The 12,997-nt window shown below is 55.9% G+C and overlaps 1 protein-coding gene across 2 annotated transcripts; it reads right to left on the bottom strand.

The window, feature by feature from the left end:
* Positions 1-622: 622 nt before the first annotated feature.
* On the bottom strand, positions 623-6,244 carry PRSS57 (serine protease 57). 2 transcript variants are annotated; one of them, XM_007994549.3, is made up of 5 exons: positions 5,841-6,244; positions 5,308-5,464; positions 3,061-3,205; positions 2,050-2,313; positions 623-1,071 (listed from the first exon to the last, which is right to left on the bottom strand). In XM_007994549.3, the coding sequence occupies exons 1-5, from the start codon at positions 5,917-5,919 to the stop codon at positions 865-867; spliced, it is 852 nt and encodes a 283-aa protein (XP_007992740.2). In that variant the 5' UTR covers positions 5,920-6,244; the 3' UTR covers positions 623-864. The 2 variants fall into 2 exon arrangements, with proteins under 2 accessions (XP_007992740.2, XP_007992741.2); XM_007994550.3 differs by having other exon boundaries at positions 5,308-5,461; positions 5,841-6,242.
* Positions 6,245-12,997: the final 6,753 nt, after the last annotated feature.

The raw sequence follows: 12,997 nt of genomic DNA, 5'->3' as shown, positions 1-12,997 counted from the left end.
CGTCTCTACTAAAAAATACAAAAAAAGTTAGCTAGGCGTGGTGGCAGGTGCCGTGGTCCCAGCCTCGGGAGGCTGAGGCAGGAGAATCGCATGAACCCGGGAGGCGGAGCTTGCAGTGAGCCGAGATTGCGCCACTGCACTCCAGCCTGGGTGATAGAGCGAGACTCCATCTCAAAAAATAAATTAAAATTAAAATTAATAATTAATAATAAGAAAATAAATAAAATTTAAAAATAAAAAATAACACAATAACAAGCTGTGACAGTAACATCAGCTGGGACTTGCAGTGCACCCGGCGCTATTCTCCGTGGTTTTCAGAGGATGAACGCCAGGCTGGATGGGAGGCCAGACCCTCTTGGGATTCTATGGTGTGGCCGGCGCAAGCCTGCACTGGTGTCCAGCCGCCCCTGCGCCCTGCAGAGGGAGCTCAGGGCGTCCTAGCCTCCGTTTCCCAGCCTACTCATCTGTGCTGTGGTTAGCCGGCTGGAGGGAGGTGGAGGAACAGCGTTCCAGGTGGGAGGCTGCAGGAGTGTGGGTTGCAGGCCTGCGGGGGTGGACCCAGAGGGGTTCACGGTGGGGGGCATGGGAAGGTGGAAAGGGGCTGCGGACAAGGAGCCATGACACAAACACGGGTGGACCCTGCCGCTGACCACCCGAGGGTGAGGCTGGAGGTCAGTTAACATTTTACTGGGTAAGATTCTGCCCTTTGCATACGGAACGGGTGTTCCCCACCGCTGCCCGTCCCACCCCAACCCTGAACATCAGGCTTCCCGGTGTCTGGGGCCCCAGGGACCCCCTGCCCCAGCCATGGAACATTCCAGGCCTCAAAGCAGCAACCTCATTTGCATGCCGCAAGGCTGTGGCTCAGGCGACTCCTCCTGGGGGCCTGGTGGTCTCAGGCAGGGGTCCGGGCTGGGGGCTGCTCCGCCGAACCACGTCCCAGATCCAGGCCACAAAGGAGGACACCTGCGTGTACACATCGGGGGTCTTGGGGTCGCCGCACCAGAGGCCGGAGAACGACACGAGGCCGTGAGCCCGGTTCCTGCACACCAGGGGCCCCCCGGAGTCGGCCTGGAGTAAAAGGAGAGGTGAGGTCAGGTCCTCTGGGAGCTGCTGCAGGCACATCTCACCACTGCCCTCCCTGCCTCAGAACCCTCTGTGACTCCCTACTGCTCTCCAAGGAAAAAGTAAACTCATCTCTGCCATCCAGGCCCTGAGGACCCGGCCTCCCCCGCCAGCCTCCTCGGTGTTCCAGCCTTTGCATAGCCTGGAGGCCTGTTCCTGGCCTGTGCTGGATGCTGCGTGTGTAAACATTCGAGTCTGCAGTGCTCTGGGCAGTGCACAACCTGCACAGCTGTACGCGGCCGCCCTCCAGTAATGGGTCTCTCTGCCTTGCATGTGTTTCCTCCAATCTTCTAAGGATTGCTTCAAGTCTCAGCTCAAAGGTGCTCTCCTTGGAGAGGGCTCCCCGAATACTCACCCTAAAATCCCTCATCCTACCCTCCTAACTGCCATCTGGAATCCACTCTGACACCAGATACTATTCGGGTGGCAGTTTTACAGATGGAGAAGAACAGGCCCAGAGAAATCAAGTGACTTTTCCAAGGTCACACATTGGGAAAATGGACAGTCTCGTTTCTCCTGGGCTTGGGCTGCCGGGTTCCAGAGTGTGTGTCCTGAACCAAGTCGCTCTCTTGCCTGCAAAAGACCTTCCAGGCCCCGTGTCTCCCTTAGCACCAGGGGATTCGTTTATCTGACAAGATTTTAGGAGTGGGAGCTGCTTTCTCTCAATCTGTTACTACCCTCTACTGAACACTGCTTGTGCAAATACACAAGTGTGTGGCTCTTTGTGCAGTGCACAACCTGCGCAACTGAACATGACAGCCCTGCATGACCCTTGCCAACTCCCTATCTTTCCTGGGCCTCAACTTCTCCATCTGGTCCAATATCAATGGGACTCAGTTCCCAAGGCCCTTCCTGGCCCTGACTGTCTCTGTGGGCCTTGGTTTCCCCATACAGTAAGTAGGTGGAGCGGGGAGGGGATCTTACCGAGCAGAAGCCTCGCCTGTGGCTGTCCCCACTGCGGGTGCAGAGCATCGTATGGCTCAGGTGGCCCTTCCAGGAGCTGTTGCAGACGTCCAGGTCCAGCACTCGGACCTCGGCCTCCATCAGTCCAGGCGGCAGATCCTCAAAGTCAGACACGAAGCCCCAGCCAGCCACCCGGCACCGTGTCCCGGCTGTAGGGGGCCTGGCCCGTCTCCCTGGCAGCCTCAGCAGCCCCACTGCAGGGCCCAGGACAGCAGAGCCGTTCAGCTGCAGGGAGAGCATGAGTTCAGGCCACCAGGCTCCCTCCCAACCCCCGCTCCTGCCTCAGTTTATCCATGGGACCCCTGGTTCTGCCCTTGTGAAGTGAAATCAATGGTGGCCACCATGAGGCCGGGTCAGGAGGCCCCGTTCCTTCTGCCAACATAAACCCCTACCCCTTGGGTCTCCAGTGTCACCGTCAGCTGCCCAAAGGGTCTTTCTTTTTTTCTTTTTTTTTGAGAGAGTCTCACTCTGTTGTCCAGGCTGGACTGTAGTGGTGCGATCTCAGCTCGCTGCAACCTCCGCCTCCCGGGTTCAACCCATTCTCCTGCCTCAGCCTCCCAAGTAGCTGGGATTACAGGCGTGCACCACCACACCTGGCTAATTTTGGTATTTTAGTAGAAACGGGGTTTCACCACGTTGGCCAGGCTGGTCTCCAACTCCTGATCTCAGGTGATCCACCCGCCTCGGCCTCCCAAAGTGCTGGGATTACAGGCATGAGCCACCGCACCCGGCGGTGAAACCTCATTTCTACCAAAAGTATAAAAATTAGCCGGGTGTGGTGGCGGCGCCTGTGATCCCAGCTACTCGGGAGGCTGAGGCAGGAGAATCGCCTGAGCCCGGGAGGCGGAGCTTGCAGTGAGCTGAGATGGCGCCACTGCCCTCCAGCCTGGGTGACAGAGCGAGACTCCATCTCAAAAACCAACCATGTGTCAGACACTTCTACGGGCCACCCCACCCCCACCCCGGGCTCACCCGCAGCAGGCAGATGTCGTTGACGTGGGTCACAGGGTGGAAGTCGGGGTGCTTGGTGACAGCACTGATGCCAAACACCTGCTGGGTGGGCTCTGTGGTACGCAGGGCATGGGCGCCCAGCACCACCAGGCCAGTTCGGAGGTCTCTGCGGGGAGGAAGGGGTAGGCGAGACGGGGGTGAGGGGCTGCCTGTCCTGGGCCTCAGTCCACTCATCTATGAAACAGAGACCCAGGCCGGGCGCGGTGGCTCACGCCTGTCATCCCAGCACTTTGGGAGGCCAAGGCGGGCGGATCATGAGGTCAGGAGTTCGAGACCAGCCTGGCCAACATGGTGAAACCCTGTCTCTACCAAAAATACAAAATTAGCAGAGCATGGTGGCAGGTGCCTGTAATCCCAGCTACTCAGGAGGCTGAGGCAGGAGAATCGCTTGAAGCCGGGAGGCAGAGGTTGCAGTGAGCCGAGATCACCCTACTGCACTCCAGTCTGGGTGACAGAGCAAAACTCTGTCTCAAAAAAAATTACTTTGCCAGGCGCAGTGGCTCACGTCTGTAATCCCAGCACTTTGGGAGGCCGAGGCGGGTGGATCATGAGGTCAGGAGATTGAGACCATCCTGGCTAACACGGTGAAACACCGTCTCTACTAAAAATACAAAAAATTAGCCGGGCGAGGTGGCGGGCACCTGTAGTCCCAGCTACTTGGGAGGCTGAGGCAGGAGAATGGCGTGAACCCGGGAGGCGGAGCTTGCAGTGAGCCAAGATCACGCCACTGAACTCCAGCCTGGGCCACAGAGCGAGACTCCGTCTCAACAACAACAACAACAAACAATTACTTTTGCACCAACTTAATATTCTTTTTCTTTTTCTTTTTTTTCTTTTTTAAACGGAGTCTCACTCTGTCCCCCCAGGCTGGAGTGTGATCTTGGCTCACCGCAACCTCTCCCTCCCGAGTTCCAGTGATTCTCCTGCCTCAGCCCTTCAAGCAGCTGGGACTACAGGCACGCACCACCACGCCCGCTAATTTTTGTATTTTTAGCAGAGACGAGGTTTCAGCATGTTGGCCAGGCTGGTCTTGAACTCCTGAGTAGCTGGGACCACAGAAGCACACCACTACTCCTGACTAATTTTTGTATTTTTTGTAGAGACGGGGGGTTTCATTTTGTTGCCCAGGCTGATCTTGAACTCCTGGAGGCAAGTGATCCTCCTGCCTTGGCCTCCTGAAGCCCTGGGATTGCAGATGTGACTGTCTGCGCCCAGCCCCAATATTCCTTTCTTTTTTCCTTCCTTTGAGACGGAGTCTGGCTCTGCCACTCAGGCTGGAGGGCAGTGGCACCATCTCAGCTCACTGCAACCTCCGCCTCCCGGGTTCAAGTGATTCTCCTGCCTCAGCCTCCCGAGTAGCTGGGGTTACAGCCACTCACCACCACGCCTGACTAATTTTTGTATTTTTAATACAGATAGAGTTTCACCATGTTGGCCAGGCTGGTCTCGAACTCCTGACCTCAAACAACCCACCATGTCCCAACGTGAGGGGGACTCCAGGCTGGCGGGGGAGCTGGGGACACCGCAGTCCAGGACCAACCCATCTCTTGCCTGGTGGGGGCTCCGGCAGGAGGGGGCCCACCCACCTTGGCCCCAATATTCATCTTAATAGTTATTATAACAACATATTTAAAATGAGGCCGGGCGCGGTGGCTCCCACCTGCAATCCCAGCACTTTGGGAGGCAGAGGCAGGTGGATCATTTGAGGTCAGGAGTTCCAGACCAGCCTGGCCAACATGGTGAAATCCCATCTCTACTAAAAATAACAAAAATTCACCAGGCGTGGTGGCGGGCGCCTGTAATCCCGGCTACTCGGGAGGCTGAGGCAGGAGAATCGCTTGAACCCGAGAGGCAGAGGCTGCAGTGAGCTGAGATTTCGCCACTGCACTCCAGCCTGGGGGACAGAGACTGTCTCAAAGAAAAAAAAGAAAAAAAAGAACATAGTAACAGTTACAGTCACAGAATAGATACTTGTTGCCCCTGGTGCTTCTTCTGTGCTTCCTCTGCCTCCCTGACTTCTCCTCCTGTTTTCCCTTTGTTGCCCCTTAAATCCGACCCCCACTGAGGCGCCCCCTCCTGCAGGAGCCCCCACAGGCAAGGGATGGGTGGGTCCCGGGTTGCCGCACCTCCAGCTCCCCCACCAGCCTGGAGTTCCCCTCATGTTGGGACACGGTGTCCACAGAGAAGGGGCCCGACAGGTGAGCTCACCTGTGGCCGAAGCAGTGGGCGGCCGAGACCACCCAGCGGGCTCGAAGCAGGAAGCCTCCACAGTGGTGCTGGCCCCCGAAGCGCACGGATGCCATGTAGGGCCTGGAGTGGGGGGTCACCTCGTGGCCGCCGATGATCTGGGCCCCCCAGGAGCCTGCTGGAGGGACAGCCCGAGTCAGGGACGAGGCAGGAGGAAGGGCTGACAGGCTGGGGTCAGGGCAGGGGGAGAAGGAGCGGCCGAGACACAGACGGGTGAGATGCGAGACGGAGAGACAGAGAGAGCTGGAGACAGAGCCCAGACAAGCTCCCCCAGTTGTGCTAGGGGGAGCTCCCGAGACCGGGAGATCCAGGGCGAGCCGGCCCGAGATCCCCATCGGATTTGCACCCATTTCCAGCAGAGGCGGCCACGGGGGCCTGGCAGATGGAGCAGGTGGAGCTCTCCTCAGGGTTCTCCGGGGACTGGGGGCTCCTGGGTGTGGCTGCCCTACGGGGACTTGGCGGGGGCCTGGGTGGGGATCCGGGGGGCTCCTCACCGGGGGGCTTCATGGGCAGCATCAGGGCAGTGGCCACGGTCAGCAGCGGACGTCCCCAGGCCCCCGACCCAGGCCCCATGGCAGACGCGGGCTGGTGTCTCCCTGTAGAGGTCTTCGGTCCGTGGCTCCCACCCTCAGCCAACGGCCGGAAAGGGGGAGCCTGACTGTGGCCTGTGGTCAGGAGGCCCCACCAGCAACGCCTGAACCCCAGCCGGTCGTTTCTGGGAAATCGATGGTCTCAGGTGGTGGCTGATAATAATCATGTTGATAATAATCACTGCCGCCTGGGGCCGGAAACGGGGGTGGGGGAGATAGCTCTGGGGCTGCAAGTGACCTCAGCAAGGCGCTTGACCCCTCTGTACCTCAGTTTACCCAGCCTCAACACAGCTCAGCATGTGTGGGGAGCTTTCTGAAGAGCCGAGGTCACAGCGGCACTGGAGACCCTGCAGCTCCCCTCCGGTCCCCACCCCCCAAACCCCAGTCTTCCCATCTCCAACCCTAGTGCCCACCTCAGGACTGCGGGGACAATGAGGAAGGTGGGTCTCCTGGGAAGCTCTGATGATTTCTGCCTTTATTTTATTATTATTATTTTTTTGAGACAGAGTCTCACTCTGTCACCCAGGCTGGAGTGCAGTGGCACGATCTTGGCTCACTGCAAGCTCCGCCTCCCGGGTTCACGCCATTCTCCTGCCTCAGCCTCCTGGTAGCTGGGACTACAGGCACCCGCCACCACGCCCGGCTAATTTTTTGTGTTTTTAGTAGAGACGGGGTTTCACCGTGTTAGCCAGGATGGTCTCGATCTCCTGACCTCGTGATCCGCCCGCCTCAGCCTCCCAAAGTGCTGGGATTACAGGCGTGAGCCACCGCACCCGGCATTCTTTTATTTTTTTTTAGAGATGGGGTTTTGCTATGTTGCCCAGGCTGGTCTCGAATTCCTGGGCTCCAGCGATCCTCCCTCCTCGTCCTCGGCCATCCAACGTGCTGAGATCACAGGAGACAGTCACTGCACCTGGCAGATTTCTGCGTTTATTCAGCAGTTATTGAGTGCCTAGTGTATACCAGACCTCATGCTACGAGGTGAGGATGTGACAGTGACCGCAACGTCCTCACCTTGCCCTTCTGAGGCCTTCAAAACAGTCCAACCTGTAGCGCTGACATTCTGTGGGGTCCGGAGTCCAGTGGGACATGGCTGTATGTGGGGGTCTTCACCTTTCTTTCTTTTTTTTTTTTTTGAGATGGAGTCTCACTCTATTGCCCTGGCTGCAGTGCAGTGGCGCAATCTCAGCTGTAACCTCCACCTCCCGGGTTCACGTGATTCTCCTTCCTCAGCCTCCCGGGTAGCTGGGACTACAGGTACCTGCCACCACGTCCGGCTAATTTTGTTTTTGTATTTTCAGTAGAGACGGGGTTTCACCGTGTTAGCCAGGATGGTCTCGATCTCCTGACCTCGAGATCCGCCCGCCTTGGCCTTCCAAAGTGCTGGGATTACAGGTGTGAGCCACCGCACCGTGCTTGGCCTCTTTTTCTTTCTTTCTTTTTTTTTTTTTGGGAAGGAGTCTCGCTCTTGTTGCCCAAGCTGGAGTGCAATGGCATGATCTTGGCTCACCGCAACCTCTGCCTCCTGGGTTCAAGCGATTCGCCTTCCTCAGCCTCCCTAGTAGCTGGCATTACCAGCGCCTGACACCACGCCTGGCTAATTTTGTATTTAGTAGAGACAGGGTTTCAGCATGTTGGTCAGGCTGGTCTCGAACTCCTGACCTCAGGTGATCCACCCACCTCAGCCTCCCAAAGTGCTGGGATTAAAGGCGTGAGCCACTGCGCCCGGCCTGGCAGTGCGCCCGGCCTGGCAGGTCTTCACCTTTCACTGGGAGTGTTGTTAGTGGCAAAGCTCAGGTTGTAAAGTGCAGCTCACACAGCTGGGTGATGGCGTTCACAGTGGTGGCTGGCAGTGCGGTGCTTGTCAGTGTTTAACAGTGGACAGGCTGGGGCAGGGCGTGGTGGCTCACACCTGTAATCCCAGCACTTTGGGAGGCCGAGGTGGGTGGGTCACCTGAGGTCGGGAGTTTGAGACCAGCCTGGCCAACTTGGTGAAACCCCGTCTCTACTAAAAATATAAAAATTAGCAGGGCGTGGTGGTGCGCGCCTGTAATCCCCGCTACTTGGGAGGCTGAGGCAGGAGAATCGCTTGAACCGGGAGATGGAGGTGGCAGTGAGCCGAGATCGTGCTTCTGCACTCCAGCCTGGGAAACAGAGTCTCAAAAAAAAGGTGGATCACCTGAGGTCCATCTCAAAAAAAAAGAAAGAAGCCACCGGTGAACGTGCCAGATCTGTGTTTTACCAAATGTAAAGTGTTCCCAATAAAGAAGGAAGTGAAATGAAGCAACAGGAAACACATCGAAAGGAAGGTATATAAAGGTCCCACAAAGAACTCGGGATCTGCGAGATGCAGGCAGGAAAAGAGTTTTCCCCTGGAGCCTCCGGGAAAAGCCGGCCCTACTGATGTCTTCACCAGCTCAGTGAGGCCTGTGTGGGCTTCTGACCTCCAGCACTGTCAGAGAATAAACTGGTGCCATTTCTTCTTTTTGTTTTTTTTTTGTTTTTTTTTGAGATGGAGTCTCGGCTGTCACCCAGGCTGGAGTGCAGTGGCCGGATCTCAGCTCAGTGCAAGCTCCGCCTCCTGGGTTCACACCATTCTCCTGCCTCAGCCTCCCGAGTAGCTGGGACTACGGGCGCCCGCCACCTTGCCCGGCTAGTTTTTTGTATTTTTTAGTAGACACAGGGTTTCACCGTGTTAGCCAGGATGGTCTCCATCTCCTGACCTCATGATCCGCCCCTCTCAGCCTCCAAAAGTGCTGGGATTACAGGCTTGCACCACCGCGCCCAGCCAACTGGTGCCATTTCATTTCTTATTTATATATTTATTTTGAGATAGGCAGACAGGGTCTTGCTCTGCCGCCCAGGCTGGAGTACAGTGGTGCAAGCATAGCTCACTGCAGCCTCGACCTCCTAGGCTCAAGCGATCCTCCCACCTCAGCCTCCCACGTAGCTAGGAGCACAGGCAACTGCCGCCACCACGCCCGGTTCATTATTTCACTTTTTGTAGAAACAGAGTTTCGCCGTGTTGCCCAGGCTGGTCTTGAACTCCTGGCCTCAAGCGATCCTCCAGCCTTGGCCTCCCAAAGTGCTGGGATTACAGGTGTGAGCCACCGTGTCTGGCCTAAATTGGTGTCATTTTAAACAACTATGTTTCTGGGAGTTTGTTACAACAGCTACAGGAAAGAGGAAAATAGGAAGCTGTTTCCAGGGCTTGGGGACAGGTGGGACCCCTGCTCAGGGTCTGTGTACTTGGGGACCATTTCCTGCTCTGCTCTGGTGTACTAGGCTGTCTGGCACTGCTGTGACTGCATGGGCTGTGCTCCATCTATCTATCTATCTATACATATATATATATATATATATATATTTTTTTTTTTTTGAGACAGAGTATTGCTCTGTTCCCCCAGCTGGAGTGATCTCAGTCACTGCAACCTCTGCCTCCCCAGTTCAAGTGATTCTCCCTCCTCAGCCTCCCGAGTAGCTGGGACTACAGGCGCCTGCCACCACGCCCAGCTAATTATTGTATTTTTAGTAGAGACAGGATTTCACCACGTTGGCCAGGCTGGTCTTGATCTCCTGACCTCATGATCTGCCTGCCTCAGTCTCCCAAAGTGCTGGAACTACAGATGTGAGCCACCGCGCCCGGCCTAATACTGGTTTTTGTTTCTTTTTTTTTCTGTTTCTTTTTATTTATTTATTTATTTATTTATTTATTTTTGAGATGTCTCGCTCTGTTGCCCAGGCTGGAGTGCAGTGGTGCGATCTCGGCTCACAGCAAGCTCCGCCTCCCGGGTTCACGCCATTCTCTTGCCTCAGCCTCCTCAGTAGCTGGGACTATAGGCGCCCGCCACCTCACCCGGCTAATTTTTTGTATTTTTAGTAGAGACGGGGTTTCACCATGTTAGCCAGGATGGTCTCGATCTCCTGACCTCGTGATCCACCAGCCTCGGCCTCTCAAAGTGCTGGGATTACAGGCGTGAGCCACCACGCCCGACCTAATTTTTGTACTTTTTAGTAGAGTCGGAGTTTCGCCATGTTGGCCAGGCTGGTCTTGAACTCCTGATCTCAGGTGATTCATCTGCCTCAGCCTCCCAAAGTGCTGGGATTACAGGCATGAGCCACTGTGCCTGGCCCTGTTTATATCTTTTAGAGACAGAGTCTCTTTCTGTTGCCCAGGCTGGAGTGCAGTGGTTCGATCTCGGCTCACTGCAGCCTCTGCCTCCTGGGTTAAAGCGATTCCTTCTGCCTCAGCCTCCTGAGTAGCTGGGATTACAGGTGCCTGCCACCCCGCCCGGCTAATTTTTGTGTTGTTTGGTTTTGTTGGCAGAGATGGGGTTTCACCATATTGCCCAGGCTGGTCTCAAACTCCTGAGCTCAAGTGATCTGCCTGCCTCGGCCTCCCAAAGTGCTGGGATTACAGGCATGAGCCACCGCACCCGGCCGTCCGTCAATACGGTTGAAGAACTGGACAGCCGGCGCTCTGGTCTCCAGGTCATCACGTCAGCACTAGTGGGTCCCCTGGGCTTGCTCCTACCTCTCCTGCTGCCCTCTGTTGGAGAGCACCGAGGCAGAGACCTGGAAAACGGCCCCAGCTCCAGGGGCCTCAGAAGGAGAATTGCCCGAAGCTGCAGGAGTGTGGAACTCCGTGCCCCCAGGGTGCTGTCCCTCTCCCGGTCGCTGATGGGGACACGGTACAGAGAGGGTAAGCGCCTTAGCCCCTCCACACAGTCAGGAGCCAGGGGGCCAGGGCTGCAGCCTCAGAGGATCTCCCACTGCCTGTCAGGGCCGATTCTACCCAGAGCTGGGCCGTTTCCTTCCCTTTTGGTGAATAGTTGTGAAATAAATAACCGTCCTCCGGCATCTGAGAAAACCGAGCTCCTAGCAGCTCTGAGGAGGGGGCTGAGTGAGCCGTTGTTCCCACTTCCCAAACTGAGGCCCAGAGAGGGGAGCCGGTTTGTCTGGGGCCACACAGCACAGGGTGTTGGTGCATGAACTGCTGGACTGGGATTCTCCCGGAGGGCCTCTCCATGGCGGATTTGGGGGACGCTTCAGGAGTTCAGACACCAGCCACTGCAAGGAGTCAACAGCAGTGGTGACAATGGCTTCATTTATTGTATTTAATTTTAAATATTCATTTTATTTTATTTTATTATAATTTTTTTTGAGTTGGAGTCTCGCTCTGTCGCCCAGGCTGGAGTGTGGTGGCCCGATCTCGGCTCACTGCAAGCTCTGCCTCAAGGGTTCACGCCATTCTCCTGCCTCCCAAGTAGTTGGGATTACAGGCGCCCGCCACCACACCCGGCTAATTTTTCGTATTTTTAGTAGAGATGGGGTTTTACCGTGTGAGCCAGGATGGTCTTCATCTCCCGACCTCGTGATCCACCTGCCTCGGCCTCCCAAAGTGCTGGGATTACAGACGTGAGCCACCGCGCCCAGCCTATTTTATTTTTTTGAGACGGAATCTCGCTCTGTCACCCAGGATGGAGTGCAGTGGCACCATCTCAACTCACTGCAAGCTCCGCCTCCCGGATTCAAGTGATTCTCCTGCCTCAGCCACCCGAGAACCTGGGATTGCAGGTGCCCATCACCATGCCCGGCTAATTTTTTGTATTTTTAGTAGAGATGGGGTTTCACCATGTTGGTCAGGCTGGTCTTGAACTCCTGACAGCAGGCGATCCACCTGCCTCGGCCTCCAAAAGTGCTGGGGTGAAAAAATTGTTTTTCAAAACAAGATATTGCCTGGTCGCTGAGACAGAAATGCAGTGGTGCAATCACAGGTCACTGCAGCCTCTCCCTCCTGCCTCCGCCTTCCCCGTAGCTGGGACCACAGGCTCACAAAACTACCAGGGTAATAAAAAAAAAAAAAAAAGCCGGGCGCGGTGGCTCACGCCTGTAATCCCAGCACTTTGGGAGGCCGAGACGGGCAGATCACGTGGTCAGGAGATCGAGACCATCCTGCCTAACACGGTGAAACCCCGTCTCTACTAAAAATACAAAAAATTAGCTAGGTGTGGTGGTGGCGCCTGTAGTCGCAGCTACTCGGGAGGCTGAGGCAGGAGAATGGCATAAACCCGGGAGGCGGAGCTTGCAGAGAACTGAGATTTGGCCATTGCACTCCAGCCTGGGCGACAGAGCAAGACTCCGTCTCAAAAAAAAAAAAAAAAAAAAAATACACATAGCACTGCTGGGCACAGTGGCTCATGCCTGTAATCTCAGCACTTTGGGAGACCGAGGCAGGCGGATACCAAGGGGACAGGAGTTCGACTCTGTCTCAAAAAAAAAAAAAAAATACACATAGCACAACCCAACACTGTCTGCCTTCCAGCCAGACTGGAGAGGGCTGGCTTGGCTGCTGTTGGGGTCCCTGAGCTGCCTAAAGGCCCTGCTCCCCAGAGCTCTCTGGGGCAACACCGAGATTGCTGGGGAGAATTCAGCAAGGCTGGCCGGGCACGGTGGCTCCCGCCTGTAATCCCAGCACCTTGGGAGGTCAAGGGAGGCAGAACACCTGAGATCAGAAGCTCCAGACCAGCCTGGCCAACATGGTGAAACCCCGTCTCTACTAAAAATACAAAAATTAGCCAGACGTGGTGGTGGGCGCCTGTAATCCCAGCTACTCGGGAGGCTAAGGTGGAAGGATGGCTTAAACCCAGGAGGTGGAGGTTGCAGTGAGCCAAGATTGTACCACCGCACTCCAGCCTGGGCGACAGAGCAAGAGTCTATCTTAAAAAAAAAAAAAAAAATTGCCATGTGTGGTGGTGCATGCCTGCAGTCCCAGATACCCAGGAGGCTGGGGTGGGAGGATTACCTGATGTGGGAAGTCGAGGCTGCAGTGAGCCAAGATCATGTCACTGCACTCCAGCTTGGGTGACAGAGTGAGACCCTTATTCAAAAAACCAAAAATAAAAAAGGTACCGAGGGAACCCAGCGACAATGGGGAAGCTGGGGAAGTTCTTCCCAGAGGAACACACAAGGCGTCTAACAGCAGGTGTCCGGACGGTTGAAGCCCAAGCTGGTTGTGGGGCAAGGAGAGGTGAACAGGGAAGAGACGGGATTGTCTGGTC

Source organism: Chlorocebus sabaeus, chromosome 6 (assembly GCF_047675955.1).
Source record: "Chlorocebus sabaeus isolate Y175 chromosome 6, mChlSab1.0.hap1, whole genome shotgun sequence".
NCBI classification, from domain to species: domain Eukaryota; kingdom Metazoa; phylum Chordata; class Mammalia; order Primates; family Cercopithecidae; genus Chlorocebus; species Chlorocebus sabaeus.
This window is presented reverse-complemented; position numbering and strand designations above follow the sequence as displayed.